This window comes from Aspergillus eucalypticola (assembly GCF_003184535.1).
Source record: "Aspergillus eucalypticola CBS 122712 chromosome Unknown BO83scaffold_21, whole genome shotgun sequence".
NCBI classification, from domain to species: domain Eukaryota; kingdom Fungi; phylum Ascomycota; class Eurotiomycetes; order Eurotiales; family Aspergillaceae; genus Aspergillus; species Aspergillus eucalypticola.
The window spans coordinates 249,750-264,484 of record NW_020290295.1 but is presented as its reverse complement, the minus strand read 5'-3'; the positions used below and the strand labels follow the sequence as shown (position 1 = coordinate 264,484).

At 51.0% G+C, this 14,735-nt stretch overlaps 5 protein-coding genes across 5 annotated transcripts; 2 read left to right on the top strand and 3 right to left on the bottom strand.

Moving 5' to 3' along the window:
- Nucleotides 1-158: 158 nt before the first annotated feature.
- Nucleotides 159-1,785, bottom strand: BO83DRAFT_365647 (L-rhamnonate dehydratase). The gene is made up of 3 exons (XM_025529678.1): nucleotides 1,609-1,785; nucleotides 1,325-1,547; nucleotides 159-1,263 (listed from the first exon to the last, which is right to left on the bottom strand). Exons 1-3 carry the CDS (start codon nucleotides 1,693-1,695, stop codon nucleotides 296-298), a joined length of 1,278 nt encoding a protein of 425 aa, XP_025385683.1. The 5' UTR covers nucleotides 1,696-1,785; the 3' UTR covers nucleotides 159-295.
- Nucleotides 1,786-2,208: 423 nt separating this feature from the next.
- Nucleotides 2,209-5,471, top strand: BO83DRAFT_342706 (putative C6 transcription factor). Its single transcript, XM_025528665.1, has 5 exons — nucleotides 2,209-2,538; nucleotides 2,673-2,707; nucleotides 2,787-2,903; nucleotides 2,960-4,328; nucleotides 4,404-5,471. The coding sequence occupies exons 1-5, from the start codon at nucleotides 2,351-2,353 to the stop codon at nucleotides 5,194-5,196; spliced, it is 2,502 nt and encodes an 833-aa protein (XP_025385682.1). The 5' UTR covers nucleotides 2,209-2,350; the 3' UTR covers nucleotides 5,197-5,471.
- Nucleotides 5,472-6,190: 719 nt separating this feature from the next.
- On the bottom strand, nucleotides 6,191-8,847 carry BO83DRAFT_94595 (putative Ste20-like serine/threonine protein kinase). Its single transcript, XM_025537730.1, has 5 exons — nucleotides 8,772-8,847; nucleotides 8,505-8,616; nucleotides 8,401-8,431; nucleotides 7,996-8,312; nucleotides 6,191-7,936 (listed from the first exon to the last, which is right to left on the bottom strand). Exons 2-5 carry the CDS (start codon nucleotides 8,554-8,556, stop codon nucleotides 6,285-6,287), a joined length of 2,052 nt encoding a protein of 683 aa, XP_025385681.1. The 5' UTR covers nucleotides 8,557-8,616; nucleotides 8,772-8,847; the 3' UTR covers nucleotides 6,191-6,284.
- Nucleotides 8,848-9,537: 690 nt separating this feature from the next.
- On the bottom strand, nucleotides 9,538-11,792 carry BO83DRAFT_380403 (DNA-protein crosslink repair co-factor UBX5). Its single transcript, XM_025531746.1, has 2 exons — nucleotides 10,983-11,792; nucleotides 9,538-10,915 (listed from the first exon to the last, which is right to left on the bottom strand). Exons 1-2 carry the CDS (start codon nucleotides 11,458-11,460, stop codon nucleotides 9,852-9,854), a joined length of 1,542 nt encoding a protein of 513 aa, XP_025385680.1. The 5' UTR covers nucleotides 11,461-11,792; the 3' UTR covers nucleotides 9,538-9,851.
- A 434-nt stretch (nucleotides 11,793-12,226) lies between these two features.
- On the top strand, nucleotides 12,227-14,254 carry BO83DRAFT_318200 (AAA family ATPase CDC6; the record flags this gene model as incomplete). The annotated part of the gene is made up of 3 exons (XM_025527732.1): nucleotides 12,227-12,278; nucleotides 12,352-12,612; nucleotides 12,663-14,254. 3 exons carry the CDS (start codon nucleotides 12,227-12,229, stop codon nucleotides 14,252-14,254), a joined length of 1,905 nt encoding a protein of 634 aa, XP_025385679.1.
- Between the last annotated feature and the right edge of the window lie 481 nt (nucleotides 14,255-14,735).

Here is a 14,735-nt window from a genome sequence, read left to right as displayed (position 1 = left end):
TAACCAAAGAAGTAAATCTACGTTCAAATAAGTGGAGTCGGTCTCGGGCCTCTCGTGGCATTGTTACCCCGAGACCACCCCCACATTCGGCATTTACCCCACATTGGAGGATTGCTCGCAAGTCTTGTTGAGGATTGTTCCATTGCCCCTATCTATTTGTTCTGTAAAAAAAAAAACTGAAACAAAGGTAAATCATGTATACATGTATAGGATATGCTAATCTCGTCACAGGTTGAAAATATGCCATCAAGCATCTTGTAGAAGCCGTAATCTAGAGATGTCGTAAAAACCCTGCTTAAGCAGTGCCGTTAGATTCCTGCTGGCTCTCAGCTGGGGCAACCAGAGCCTTCTGAGGCGCAGGAGTGAGAATGGAGGCTGCTGGGATAAGAGGCGCAGCAGGGTTCAGCTCGAGGCCGAAGCCCGGCTTGTCCAGGATCGAAACATCCAGGTGTCCCTTGGTAGGGATGGGTTCGTTGAGGAAGAGGTTTCCGAAGACGGGCTCAACAGTGTGTCCATCTGCAGAGTTGGCGAGGTATTCTTGGAAGGGTGAGTTTGGTTGCGAAACCACAAAGTGGTAGGAGTAAGGTCCAGATGCGTGAGGAACAACTGGGAGGTCGTAGGCACTGGCAAGGGCGGAGACCTTGAGCAACTCCGTCATACCACCAACCCACATGACGTCGGGCTGCAGAATGTCCAAGTTGCGGCCCTCAACGAGCTTCCGGAAACCGTACCGAGAGTACTCGTGCTCACCGGTGGTGAACTTGACAGTGGGGTGGGCTCTCTTCAGAAGTGCATGACCGTCAAAGTCATCCGGGGTCAAGCATTCCTCCCACCAGTCAATGTTGATTCCTTCCGCCTCGCAACGCTTGACAAGCTCAATTGTGTAGGGAACGTTCAGGGACATGTAGCAGTCGACACGCAGAGGGAAGTTGGGACCGACTGAGTCCCGCTGCTTACGGAGGTACTCGACGTTCTTCAACAGTCCTTCTGTACCCTCGTCAGGGCCATGGGGAAGAGCGACCTTGGCTCCGGAGAAACCCATGGCCTTGGCCGAAGCGGGCTGTGGTCCAGTGCAGTAGAAGTCCAGACGTGAACGAGTAGCGCCGCCAATGAGCTTGTAGACGGGTTCGTTGCGAATCTTGCCCAGAAGATCCCAGATAGCCAAGTCAATCACCGAGATGACGGCAACAGGGAGACCTTTTCTGCCATAGAACATCGATCCCCGGTACATCTTCTCGAACAGGTCATTGGTATCTCTGGGGTCTATAGAGGGGATACATATTAGCCTGGCTCATCCATGGGAGACAATATTGATGGCCCGTACCCGCACCGAGCAAAAAGCGCTCGAAATGTTGGTGAACCAGCCAGCAAGCCGGAGGTCCACCGAATCCCGTTGCAAATCCCTTGGTCCCATCGGTAGCTTCGATCTCGACGCAGAAAGAGCCCAGGACGTTGATACCCCATGATGTGCGAGAGCCGCGGTATTGTGCCCAGCGAGTCATAGGGGTGGAGATGTTGCTGTCAATCAACCAGTGACCTCCTTTGACCTGTTGAATTGAAGAAGATTAGCGGTCTGCAAATAATTTATCCCAGCACTGCTGAGCATACATTATGGTAATCACCTCCGGATCCCACACCATCAATGATGAAGGTGCGGATCTCCTTGATGCGGGGAAATTGGCCGGTAGAGCCCATATTGGCAGTACTTTAGCGGATAGGGTATGAAGAATATCACAAAGTTTAGAGAATGAGAAGCAAAAGAAGAAGAAGAAAAAAAAAGAAAGCGATAAACCTTTTTTTTTTCAGGGAAATTGGAGCATATTTGAAAGCATACGAGCAACTCCGCGTCGAGGGGCATCCGGCACACTTTCCCCTCGGCTGGTGATGCCTCGGGGCAATGCTACCCCGAGAGGGTCTCCAACCTGCGCCGCCAACAGAAATCACAGGGATGAAGGGGAAGTCTTGGTCGGAAAACGATGGACGGGTGAATGGACCCTAAGGGGCGCCACATTTCAGGACTTTCCCAGGGCAAAGTGTTTCCCCAGACCAGAGAGTTCTTCACAAACGGCAGAATAGATGTGGAGGTCCATTTGCGGGGGTCCGCGTGCCTTTTCTTGGCTCAGGCAATGCCAGCCCGAACGCTCTCTTCGTCTCTTTCATTCCTTCCTATTCTTCTCCTTTGCTTATGTGTCGCTTTCGCTCGCTTCGCACAATCCTTGAAGCTAGCAGTCGACTCGGACTAATATCACCGATTTCCGCCCCTCCCACCAGGATGCTTCGTAGCTGCTGATCGAACTGCTGTGGCTGGACCTGTCTATCTCCCGACAAACCCCGGACTCGCTAAAGTACCATGCCGAACGCTGCTGCAGCTGTCTCTGTTCGACAGACTCCACCACCATCCCGACTTCCTGGCGATCTGGATCGGGATCACAGCGGGGATGAATCTTGGTCCGCTGCCGATAGCGAGAATGATCGTGTTGTGCAGAACGGGTCGGGCGTCCCTCGTGCGCTGAAACGTAAACGACCCCTCACAGTGTCGTACGTACCGTCCCATCCTGCTTTGAACCATTGAAAGCACAGATCCCCTTTTATCACACTCCAATCTTTGAAATATATATTCCGACAGAGCTGTGGCTGGTGCCATTCATCGGACATCTCACTAACCGACTAAGATGCGAGCTATGTAAGCAAAGGAAAGTCAAGTGCGGTAGGTATGCCCTGCCCATGCGGTGGCTTCCCCTCAGCTTCAATCCTTGCTCCATATGGGTACAAGCTAACATGCACAGATCGGGCGCAGCCTAGCTGTGGGTGGTGCTCTCGCAATGGCCAATTATGCGAATACAAAGAGCGGAAAAAGCCCGGACTACGGGCAGGTTATGGGAAGGAGTTGGAACAAAGGCTAGGTGCGTCGCTAGTCTCTGGCAGGTCCATCTGAAGCTTTAACTCACTAGGCATGCAGATCGGTTAGAAGAGGTTATTCAGACGCAGGCTCGCCTAATTGAGACGCATATTATCCAGGGCCAGCCGACTAGGAGCCATGATATCTCACACCAAGGACCCTTCTCATACAGTTCTCCATCAGAGACAGCTCAGGGCCCCAGTCCCAATAACGCATTCTATTTCCATGATCCACCATCTATCGTGCCCCAACCGCGTCAGTCTGAACCATCCATCACCAGTCCTTCGGACATATCGGTCAAGAACACCATACAAAATCATCTGGCGAGTGCTATGTCTGCGCCCGTTTCGGTACCACGGTCGACGAATAACGTGTCACAAGCCAACGATTATATGGGAAATGAATCATCGCTAAAGGTTCCGGTCAACCTGTACGCCAACCAGGAACAATTACTTGCAGATCCAGAGCTCGATCTACCCCCGTACGATCTCCTGTATGCGCTGGTGGACCTCTACTTTGAACATATCAATACTTGGTGTCCCATTCTCCATCGTCGTACAACTCTCGACACATTCTTTGGTCCGTCGCCCCTCGAAGATGCGGACAGAACAGTGCTTTATGCTATAGTTGCAACCACTCTTCGTTTCTCGAGCGACAGTCGGCTCAACGAACAAAACCGCAAACGATACCATGACTCCTCCAAACAGAAAGTTCTGCTCTATGGGTTAGAGAACTCATCAGTCAAGGCTCTCCAGGCCTTGGTAATCCTGGCCTTGGATTTGGTGGGGTCCTCCAACGGCCCTCCTGGATGGAAACTGCTCGCACTGATTACACGATCGGTGGTGCAGCTCGGTTTGGCCGTGGAAGTTAAATCTTCACTCATTGCTCCCAGTTACCCGTCCATCTATACGCTCAGGGCGGTAACGCTCCCGGAACCCGAATCCTGGATCGAAGATGAGAGCAGACGGAGGCTCTTCTGGATGGTCTATTTCCTGGACCGATATTCTACCATTGCAACCGCCTTTGATTTTGCCCTAGATGATAAGGACATTGACCGGAAACTACCATGCAAAGACGAATATTTTATCAAGAACCAGCCTGTGGAGACAAGATGGTTCCAACGCTCAAGTAATCGTGCTGACTACGTGACCCGTGCCGAAAACGTCGGCAGCTTTGGACTCTATGTCGAAGTATTAGGCATCCTCTCTCGGATCCATGCTTTCTTGAAGCGACCTGTCGATATAGGAGCTTTGTCGGATGTCGAGGAGTGGCAGACCACATACCGCAAGCTAGACAGCGAGTTAACGTCCTGGGAATTCGGCCTCCCAGCCGAATATGCCTACGAGAACTCCTCCCGATTGTTCAATGGATCCAAGTTTACCAAGGGGATCCATTGTGACTGGGTTCAGCTCCATGCCACTTACCAAACGTGAGATAATCTTACCACCTCGATCACATGCAATCGCATCAAGAGCTACTCCGATTCTAACATTCACCCATACAGTGCGGTTATCCGGCTTCATTCATCAGCAGCGTACCCCACTACGCGATCACCAATCTTCACCCCATCATACAGCGCAAGCCAGCGATGCCTGCTTGCAGTGGACAACATCCTCTCAGTGACCCGCTTCGTCGTCGACAACAACATGCTCGACAAACTAGGGCCCCCATTTGCCTTCACTCTCTGGGTATCCGCCCGGCTCCTCCTCGTCCACGGGTCAACAATAGCCCATACCGTCAGCCCCGACATCCTCTTCTTCGTCGACACCCTAGCCCAGATGGGCAAGCACTGGAAAGTAGCAGAGCGCTACAGCTCAATCCTGCAGCGTGTCCTCGATGAATACGGCGAGTATCAGCAATCCGGAGTCTCCGACTCAGAACGAGCCACTCCATCCACCGTAAAGATCCTCGCAGACATGCGCCGCTGCGCATTCGACCTCGACTTCCTCATCTCCCGACAACCCCGCACCTCTCCAACCGGCAGCCAGCCCTCCACCTCACCAGCAGCAGTCAGGAATCCAGCCCCCAATGAGCTCGAATACTTAGACGTCTTCGGCTTCTTCAACGTCCCTCGTGTTCCCGCTGCCCGGGCCACGGATATCCTCAGTCTGGATATCGGCGACCCAGTCAACAACCCCATGTCTGTGAACGGTTTGACCGGGACAGGTGGCGGCAGCAGCAGCAGTAATACCAATCACGTCGTCGATGGCTCGCATTCTAACGCCAATGAATTCAATATCACGAATTATCTGATCCCCACTCCAGAAAGTGACTGGCTTTTTCGTCCGAGTGAATGAATGTTCATGAAGACCGGTCTCTATGCCTGTCTATGTCAGTCAAATGGTTGCTAGTGGAATGATTTCAGAAGCCATGCTGCAGAACGACGGAGTTTGTGTGACTCCTGTTGGCCAGGTCAGCTGCCTCAGCAGCTCGCAATGGCGTTGAGATGCCATCCGGTACTAATGCGTGGTCTGAAACTATTGTGTCAGACTATGATACCGGCGGGCTTGATGTATAGTATCCATTAACTCCGTGTTAATTTACGTCATTGATAATGAATGATGAGTTTCACGATGTGATGCGATCTTGACAACGAATGCATCACCTGGATGTCTGTAGTATTCATTCTTCGAATTACCACACACACACACACACACAATACGTAGGTACTCGAGTGTTTCGAGGACAATTGATAGACAAACAAGGAACGATTTACATAACTCCCCGCATCGTTCTGATACCATTACAAGTGCAGACAAAAGAAAGAAAAAAGGAAAGAAGAGAGGGAATAAAGAGACAAGGAAGTCGAGAATGAGGGAAGAGATGAGTCTTGAAAGTAGTGTCATGTTCCCAGAGACGTAATGTAACCAGAGGAGGCCAATTTCCAGTAGGTAAGCTCCTGTTCATTAAGTCAAAGATGGTTCCAGCCCAGAAAAATTCCAGGATAGCAAGCAATATGGAGATGAGAAAGGTATGAAGGAGGGAATCCAAGTCGAAGAATCCATTTAATGTGTACCCAATCGTGGATAGAGCACCAATAGCAGAGAATGTGCATATTTGAAGATGAACGCCATTGATTCTTGTTCTGTTGAATCGGAAAGGGGTTGCAAGAGCAGGAAATTTAGCGAGAAAGAAGAAGATGGTATGTGAGTCGATCCAAGACACACAAAAACCAAATTGAACTGCATAGCTGCCATGATCGTGAGAATAGGTCCCCAATAAGTCCGTAGTGACTAATAATTTGTATTTGCCAATCCTTTCCAGCTTCGACCCTATGCAGGTGGGCTGTGCTCGCAGTAAGGTGGGCTGTCATTCTAGTCAGAGTCTCAAGAGGCAAGCCTAATTAGTTAATCGTGCTATGCTCGAGTTTAAACCAGAGTAACACTTAGGCTCTGCCTGGGTTCGAATCTGAGTCAGAAGGCTCAACCCGAACAAGGATCTCTTCTAGAAATCCCTCTAAGAATGAGGTCACCTGAGCGCCCATTCCCACAGGTGCCTCGTTGTCCCAGCGTTCAAGCTTCGTGAACATGCTGTAGATATCGCCCACCAGGTTTTCCATCATTCCATGGACATACTCCTCACGTGTTTGATACTCGCTGATATTGCCGCTAGCATCCCTCGTCGTGTTAGGTGAAATGAGCTCCAGACGCCGCGTCCGGCGACGAATGGCTGCTTTGAGAGCAGGTAGTATCACACTATTCAGAGCTGTGATCTCGTTGGAAGGGGGCATCTGGGCCTGACCCTGAATGGCCTCCCGCTCCCGTACTCGCTCATCAAGGGCCCCATCGGTTGTGGTATTGAGCTGGAGAGGGTCGGGCCTCATGGATGTAGGCCGAGGACCATGTGGCAACGCTTGCTGCGGCCGTGATGGTTGGGATGGCGGTGACATATGCCTTGGTGCTGGGGGAAGCCGTGCTTGTGGTTGTGCGTATGTTGGACGTTGCGAATATGCTTCTTTGGCAGGTCTAACGTTCTGGTTCACAGCATTTGAGGCCGGTGGATCTGGTAGGCGTTGATAGGATGGAACTTCCGGCAGGTGTGACTGCGGGGCCTTTTGGTATCCTTGTAAACCTGGGGGAGCACCCCGGGCTTGCGAGAAGGCTGTCGAAGGGCCTGGGGAGCGATCTAGCTGGAGGAAGCTCAGATCTTCAGCTAGAGCTTGTTGTAGAGCTCTATCGTAGTCACTACCAGGACTCCCCTTGGGTTGCCGTGAGACTGGCTGTTGTAGGTGTGAAGGTGTCTGAGGTGTGAAATCTGATGCTTGTTTGATGGGTGAAGGTGGCAAGGGAACCTTGGTGGGCGACAATGGCTTCGGCATAGCACTAGGCATGTTTTTCGTCTGCAGGGGTGTAGAAGGCATATTGCTCTTTGGCCGTAAAATGTCTCGACGGGGCTCGTCTTTCATGTTCCACTCATTGGCTTCATGGCTTCTCGCATTCATGTCCGCTTCTTTCATCGGCTTGAGAGGGGGTGCTCTCCCTGCCGGCCGCACGGTGCCAAAGTCCCATAAATCGTCCTCTTCCTCAGGCGGAGACGTCTTAGGTGGAGGTTCCTGAATGTCTTCATCATCAGCCCCCCTATTGCCGTGAATGGCGTTCCAGCGCTCGTAGCGTTCAATCAGCTCGGTCAGATAGGTTGTCTTCTTTGCCCTCTTGATGAACGGGTGCTCGAGCAGCTCTCTGGCGGACGGCCGTTCCCTGGGATCTCGTCTCAAACAAAGTTCCACAAAGTTTTTGAACGCTTTACTGTAATCGCCTTGCAGAACGGGCGGGGGGTTCTTGGGAATCAAAAATAACACCTTCATGGGATGGATGTCCGAGTAAGGAGGCTCTCCGTTGGCCAATTCAATCGCAGTGATTCCAAGAGACCAGATATCGGCCTTGTAGTCGTACCCAGATTGCTTAATCACCTCCGGGGCCATCCAGAATGGGGTACCCACGAAAGTATTCTTCTTAGTCATTGTGGCTGACAGTTGGCTAGAAACTCCGAAATCAGCCAATTTCACTTGGCCGTTCGAGGTAAGCAGGATGTTTGCAGCTGGCGCTGATGTTAGTCTCCAAGATAACGGTGGTATGGCAAGCGAGATCAGGTGGTACCTTTGACATCCCGGTGCAGCTTCTTGTCGCTATGTAGATAGTCCAGCCCTCGGAGTAGCTCTCTTATGATGATCATGATATACTCCTCCGGGATTGTTCCCGGGCGCATAAGATCGGAGCAACTGCCACCGGAACAGAACTCCATGATGATCCATAAACTGGATCCCTTCAAGAAAGAACCATGGTATCGAGTGACATAAGGAGAATTGAGTTCCGACAAGATGGCAATTTCTTGGATAATATCTTCCACCTCATCTTCGGCATTCTCGACGTCGATGATCTTGATAGCAACAGAGGCACCGGTACGCTTATCAACGCTGCGAGTAATAGCAGTGTAAGCCGCCAAGTTCTCAGAATATATTGCGCAATCAGAGCAAGATGAGAGAGGTGCCTGAGCATACATACCCTTTATAGACTCGTCCGAAGCTCCCGCCGCCTGCAACGGTATGACTGAGTTAGGAGAAGCTGATTGCGCGGCAAGATGAATCACACCATGCCCGAGTACGTACCGATGCAGCTCTGCTTCATGTAGATCGTCTCTGGATCCACTAGGCCTTCCATCTTGGCTGTAACTAACCGCCGGCGGAGTAGAAATCAATTGTTTCGCCCGGTTCTGCAACACTGGTAAATGAAAGTCAGCGTCTGCCATAAAGAGAAGAGATGATTGTCTGTGGAATGCGAGCACCACATGCGCAGAAGACTGAGAACATATAAGAGATCAGATGATGGGGAGGCAGCTTCGCGCGGGCGGTTGTGGAGGATCAAGGGCGACATACCTATCGCCTAAGCTAGGCTAGGAGGTGGAGGTAGGGCTTAGATAGGAAACAAGTAAAGAAAGGAGACATTGAATTTCCGAAATAGATAGATCGGTCAATCAATCAATGATTGCGGTTCAAGGAGAGATGCTAAATAGAATTTCGGGCAAATGCATCGGGAGCAGAAGCTGACGCTCAACTATGATTGTTTTGGGGATGACAACCGACAGATAGCTAGCTGGCTGGAGTGTCTGTGTGTCTCCGAGGGAGGCGGAGGGGGGAAAAGAGGAGGAAGAATGGGTACAGCCACCGATCCTTGCGTGATGTGAAAGGGAAAGAAACAGGGCGCAAGGGCTGAAAAACGGGTAGGCGATATAAGCTAGGCAGATGAGAATAGATGGAAGGAATGGGAGGGAGATAATTAATTCCCTTGCATGTCAACAACAAGAAGTAGAAGAAGAAGAAGCAGAAGCAGAACAACAAGAACAACAACAACAATAACAATGACAATTGGAGACAAGTTGGAACCACGAAACCAGGAACAGGAACCGGCGATTACCAAAAATACCCACCCGAATACCGGCCACTGATTGATTGCTTGATCGGGGAGCAACGCGGGGTTGTTTCTGGCCGGGCGGTGAGTTGATTTGGTTTCGATAAAACCCCCACCATCTCTTAGCACCTAGTTGAGCAGGCGGTGAAGAGATGAGTTGCCTAGTCTGGTACTGCTTATTGTGGAAGCTGCACAAAGTACGGAACCGCCCTGATGTAAAAAGGGATATCAAGGGTAAAATGTGTGATTGTTGTCTGATTTCTTTCTCATGAAGCCATTAGATCCATCTCCTCTTTATGCAGACTCGCAAATATAGAGGACAATTACTAGTCAAAGCGTGACCCGATCTACATAATTGGAAAGAACCACTCAGTAGTCCTGATGTCGGTGCTTGGCTTCCAGAGAGATGCTCATCCGCGTTAAACAAAGGCATCCATCCCCAGAGCAGCAATTCGCCCGAAGAGCAACAGGCACCAGTCCTGACAGCTCCATAGGCCCCCGTCCTGGACCTTCCGAGTCTCCTCTCAAGTGCCATGTCCCACTGCAGTCTATTCCTCGACATACCCTATCATGACCGTACCATTCTTCAGTCCAGCATCGGCGACGGTCTGATCCAGCGAGTCAATCAGATTGCGGCCCATGGCATTCAGCTCAAACTCCACACCGGCTTTATCCTCCAAGGGCGGATCAGCCTTGAGCCATTCGTAGATCCGCTGGACAGGATCCGTCAAAGCAAAACGTCGAATCACTCGCCCCGATGGGTGTCGGAACTGAATGCGCGTGGTTGTGGCAGGATCGGCAGGGGGCTCTGTGTGGGGTCGATTGTCCGGGATGGACAAGAAGACGCTCTGTTCAGGTTGTTCGGCCTCTTCCATCCCAACGTCTTCAGCCCGTCCCTTGCCCTTCACATCATCAGTGCTGCGTGTGAGATCGTCGGGGTCTTCCACCTTCGGACCTTGCGACGCCTCATCCCCTAGGCTGTTTCTCATTGCCATCTCCATCATCTCTTCTTCAGTCATTGCATCGATACTCTTTTCCTTCTTCTCCGGCTTCCTCTTCGCCACGGGATTTCTCACGTTGTGCTTCAGACTGTATCTGTCGAGGAACTCGTGGACTTGCATCAAAAAGTCCGACGCCTTGATCACGGGAGGCCCCGACCAGACCTTCATCTGTTCTCCAGTCCGAGGGTCGACAATCGCGATGTGGGGATAATTGTCTGAGACGTCGCTGGCCTGAAAGTAGTACTGCAGATACGGTCCCGCGCGAGGGTCATCCTTGGAATATTGCATGAAGATAAAATGCTCCTTAACGGTGTCTCTCACGCCCGCATCCTTCCAGAGGTCTCTGTTCAGAACCTGGCAATCAAAGACTGAAGGGTCCTGGATATTGACCATCAACCACTTCTCATTGTCACGACCTTCTTGACGAGCGACATCCCACGGAAGCCTGGACATGATCTCGAAAGGCGGGCGGTACATCTCAGCTAACATATTAGACTTACTCGAGGCCTCGGAAGCTCCTCCAGTCGCTGCAGCCAACCGTTCACGTTCCGAGGTGTCGTCCTCTCCAGACCATATCGATGTGTCTCGCTGGTTGAAGATGCCCGGCCGGTCTAAGGAGAAGCAAAGTTAGCCGTGCATTTGGAGAAATAGTGATGGAAGGCAGGGTGAAGTGCTAACTGTTTCGCTGTTGGCGCGCGCGCAGTTGACCCAATATGCTGGCATGCATATCGCCATCGTCAAAGTCCGCTTCAGGCCCCACCAAGGTTTCTGTTGTACGGGCCATCGGCGCACGCACGTTCTCTTCGGCATCTCCTCCGCCGTACATCTCTTCTTGGAGGCGACGGGCCATGGCGGCATCGTCTTCGAACATAGCGCCGTGGTTCCGAGGCGCAGAGCGAGACTCATCTATTGTGACGTCGTCATCGGAGTCGATATTGACCACCCCGGACTCGTTTCCATAGCCGCCAGCATGAGAAGCTTGCTGCGGCGTGGAGGCAGACGGTAAGGGATCATCAGTCAGTGGCGCACCGCCATTCTCGAAGAAAAGCTGTACAGCCTGTTCGATGTTGAAATCAGTCAGCTGCAGATATTGGGTAGCCAGCTCCGGGTTTGAGCCGGTGATTTCAGTGAACTGCGCTACCACGTCGCCTTCCATGGCGGGCGCACGGCACTGGTATTTATATGAGAAAGAGGCGAAGAAGGAAGGATGAAGGGAATCAAGAGATCGCCGTGATGGGAGGAGGGTGTATGCAGCAGGAATCCCAACAGAAAGGTCGAAGGCAGGCAATGTGATGCAAACAGCTGCAAACAGCAATGTCAGTGCTAGGCGGTGATCAACGAAGATGGAGGAATGAAGTTAGAAGAAATTCGAGATGAATGCATATAAAGATAAAGGCAATAGAAGGGAGATACTTGAGGAGACTCCGCTCTAGTGAACCAGGAGATTGTACAAGGGAATGCAGCACAAACAACCCAGGATGCGCGGCGTTAATAGTTTAGGTACTATCCGTCAGGTAGAATTGGTGACGCACTTCACAGCATCCGATGAGCAGACGGATAATCACGCGGTCCGACCCTGTGGCTTCCACGCCTGAGAAGTCAGGCAGGAACTGGCAGATGAGCAAAACCCCGCGGGAAGAAACGTGACTGGTAGGCGAAGCGCGTCAACCTCGCATCCAGTCACGTGATAAGAACAAGCTACGCGTAGTAACACGCGCACCTTAACTCGACGCGTCTTGTTAATTATGCCTCCTTGGGAAAATCGTGGTGGATAGCAGTACCTCCACTCCAAATACTACTCTACTACTACTACTGTATTTTCTCTAACACCCGCTCCTTCCCTTTCATCATCGATCATCTATCTCCTTCTCATCTTGTTTACCTCGGTTGCTCTTGCCAATTACCATTGAATCTATCATATCATGGCTGCTTCGGTCCTCGGTAAGCGCCAGCGAGGTGCTATCGAACCGGAAGGTACGACTTTTATACCCCTCAGTTCCTCCGTAATTTCTTTTAGATCATCTTGACTGACGTTCCTTTGTAGTAGTACCATCATTACCCGTGCGTCGAGCAAGCAGGCGCCGGACACAACAACCTCACGTCCGTCAAGAAAGCGAGCCCCCTGCACCCCAACCGCGCCAACTTCGGTCACGGACGAGAAACGGCAATGGCGCCGCTATTCAAGAAGAGCCTCAGGAAGAATCAAAGAATGATTCGGTCGATAGTGGACAGACAAAGCGTACTGTGCAGGTTGGCAAGGCGGCCATATCACCTGTTAAGCGCAGCCATGCTACAGATCCGGTCAATGGTAGGATTTCTCCATTGCTCTCCCTGTTCAAATAGAACTAATCCATCTAGACGAAAACTCGACACCAGTCGAGTTCAAGACACCTTCGAAGTCCAGATTTCGCGATGCACTCGATTCACCTCCGACAACACCGAAACATCGAGTCCTGATTGGCGGGAAATCTATGACTCCACGCACACCTCGACATATATCGACGCCAACCACCACGCAGACTATATACTCCGAAGCAAGGCAGATGTTTGCGCGGGGTGCAACTTCAGCTCGGATAGTGGGTCGGGATACCGAACGGGAGAAATTGACCTCGTTCATACAAGATGGTGTTGATTCGCGCAAAGGTGGTTGCTTGTATGTCAGTGGTCCCCCGGGTACTGGAAAGAGTGCCTTGGTTCAGGAAGTGTGTCACGACATGGACTTGAAGTCTCTCAAAATCGCACATCTCAATTGCGCAAGTATGCGGGGTGCTCGTGACGTCTACAGCAGGCTTATCGGCGATCTCTGCAACGACCATGACGTCTTCAAGAAGAGCGAAGCAGATCGGCTACGACTGATGTTTACATCCGAAGAGGAAGATGATATGTTCTTGGTTACTCTGGACGAGATTGATCATCTCCTCACCGCGGATTCCGGTATCCTCCAGTCCTTGTTTGAGTGGTCGTTGCAGGAAAAGTCTAGACTCTTGCTCATCGGCATTGCCAATGCGCTAGACTTGACTGATCGATCACTCCCACAATTGAAGGCCAAGAACTTGAAGCCTCGCTTGCTTCCCTTCTTGCCTTACAATGCTGGCCAGATTGCCAGCGTAATCACCAATCGTCTTCGCTCTTTACTACCTGAAGGTCAAACGGTGGAGCCCAATTTCGTTCCCTTTGTCCAACCAGCAGCTATTCAACTGTGCTCGAAGAAGGTGGCATCGCAGACTGGCGATCTACGGAAGGCATTCGAACTGGTCAAGCGTGCCATCGATCTTATCGAGCAGGAAGCACTCAGAAAGCTCGAGGCACAGAATGCCAACCCCGAGAGTCCTACCAAAACAATTCTCGTCGAGAACAACAATCTTTCCTCATCCTCAAAGTCTTCTTCACCCAAACAGACTCCTACTTTATCTTACACTGCTATCACAGCGCCTCGAGCCAGCATTGCGCATGTTGCGCGTATCACTTCGGCGGCATTTGGACAGGGGACTGTCCAGCGACTACAGGGGCTCAACCTTCAGCAGAAGGCAGCCATATGTGCTTTGATTGCCCTGGACCGCAAGCGGCGGCAAGGTGAATTCCCGGGCACACCGTCCAAGACCAAGCATTTGCCGCCGACGATCAAGCAAGTGTACGACACATATTGTACTTTGTGTCGGCAAGACAATATCCTACACCCTCTTACATCTACCGAATTCAAGGACGTGCTCAGCAACCTGGAGACGATGGGCCTTGTAGGTGAATACCAGGGCCGTGGTCGAGGTGGTACAGTCGCCGGCGGATCAGATCTGCGACGCAGTCCTTCCAAGCTCCACGGGCCAATGACACCCAGCAAAGCCTTGGATGAGCAGAGCCTGGTTTGTTTCGTCTCTCAGAAAGAGATCGAGACACAACTTACCGGAGCGGGAGAGGGTATCCTCCGGAGACTGCTTACCGGTCAAGGGCTGTAAACACGTTCCCTCTGTTTCCCATTTCCTGTATAAACCCCCAGCGAGCTTGCACTTTTGAATGTCTTCTGCGGGCAGTTGGTCCATTCTCTCGGCGTTGGATAAAGAGATGCACATGCACATATCCACTTAGCGATGATCCCCACATTGGCATACGGCGTTACATACATACAACTAGTAAATGATAATGACAGCTTTCAACAAAAAATTGACTACCCTTACACATAAAGATAAAACAGAAGCAGTAGATTTCAGAAAATAAATCTCTACATGATGCTCAAATCAAAACACATTGACTCTGCATGTGAGGTGATATGATATGATATGATATGACGATGCTATACACTGAATTGGACTTTCAAAATCCACAGCAAATATGAAAGATATCGCTTATAGAGAGCAGAAACAAACCAATTCAACTTGAATCGATAGAGGTTAAAACAAAGAAAAGTACAGAATAAACAGCTATGCATACATACATAAT

What these genes read in the sequence shown, in the direction of transcription:
- BO83DRAFT_365647 (XM_025529678.1), bottom strand. Translation starts at nt 1,695, where the DNA reads ATGGGCTCTACCGGCCAATTTCCCCGCATCAAGGAGATCCGCACCTTC. An exon ending in CCGGAGGTGATTACCATAAT is followed by an intron (nt 1,548 to 1,608) that starts GTATGCTCAGCA and finishes TCAATTCAACAG; the next exon opens with GTCAAAGGAGGTCACTGGTT. An exon ending in GCGCTTTTTGCTCGGTGCGG is followed by an intron (nt 1,264 to 1,324) that starts GTACGGGCCATC and finishes TCCCCTCTATAG; the next exon opens with ACCCCAGAGATACCAATGAC.
- BO83DRAFT_342706 (XM_025528665.1), top strand. Translation starts at nt 2,351, where the DNA reads ATGCCGAACGCTGCTGCAGCTGTCTCTGTTCGACAGACTCCACCACCA. An exon ending in AAACGACCCCTCACAGTGTC is followed by an intron (nt 2,539 to 2,672) that starts GTACGTACCGTC and finishes TAACCGACTAAG; the next exon opens with ATGCGAGCTATGTAAGCAAA. An exon ending in GGAGTTGGAACAAAGGCTAG is followed by an intron (nt 2,904 to 2,959) that starts GTGCGTCGCTAG and finishes CTAGGCATGCAG; the next exon opens with ATCGGTTAGAAGAGGTTATT.
- BO83DRAFT_94595 (XM_025537730.1), bottom strand. Translation starts at nt 8,556, where the DNA reads ATGGAAGGCCTAGTGGATCCAGAGACGATCTACATGAAGCAGAGCTGC. An exon ending in TTCGGACGAGTCTATAAAGG is followed by an intron (nt 8,313 to 8,400) that starts GTATGTATGCTC and finishes TATTACTCGCAG; the next exon opens with CGTTGATAAGCGTACCGGTG. An exon ending in GCTGCACCGGGATGTCAAAG is followed by an intron (nt 7,937 to 7,995) that starts GTACCACCTGAT and finishes CATCAGCGCCAG; the next exon opens with CTGCAAACATCCTGCTTACC.
- BO83DRAFT_380403 (XM_025531746.1), bottom strand. Translation starts at nt 11,460, where the DNA reads ATGGAAGGCGACGTGGTAGCGCAGTTCACTGAAATCACCGGCTCAAAC. An exon ending in CGCGCGCCAACAGCGAAACA is followed by an intron (nt 10,916 to 10,982) that starts GTTAGCACTTCA and finishes GCTTCTCCTTAG; the next exon opens with ACCGGCCGGGCATCTTCAAC.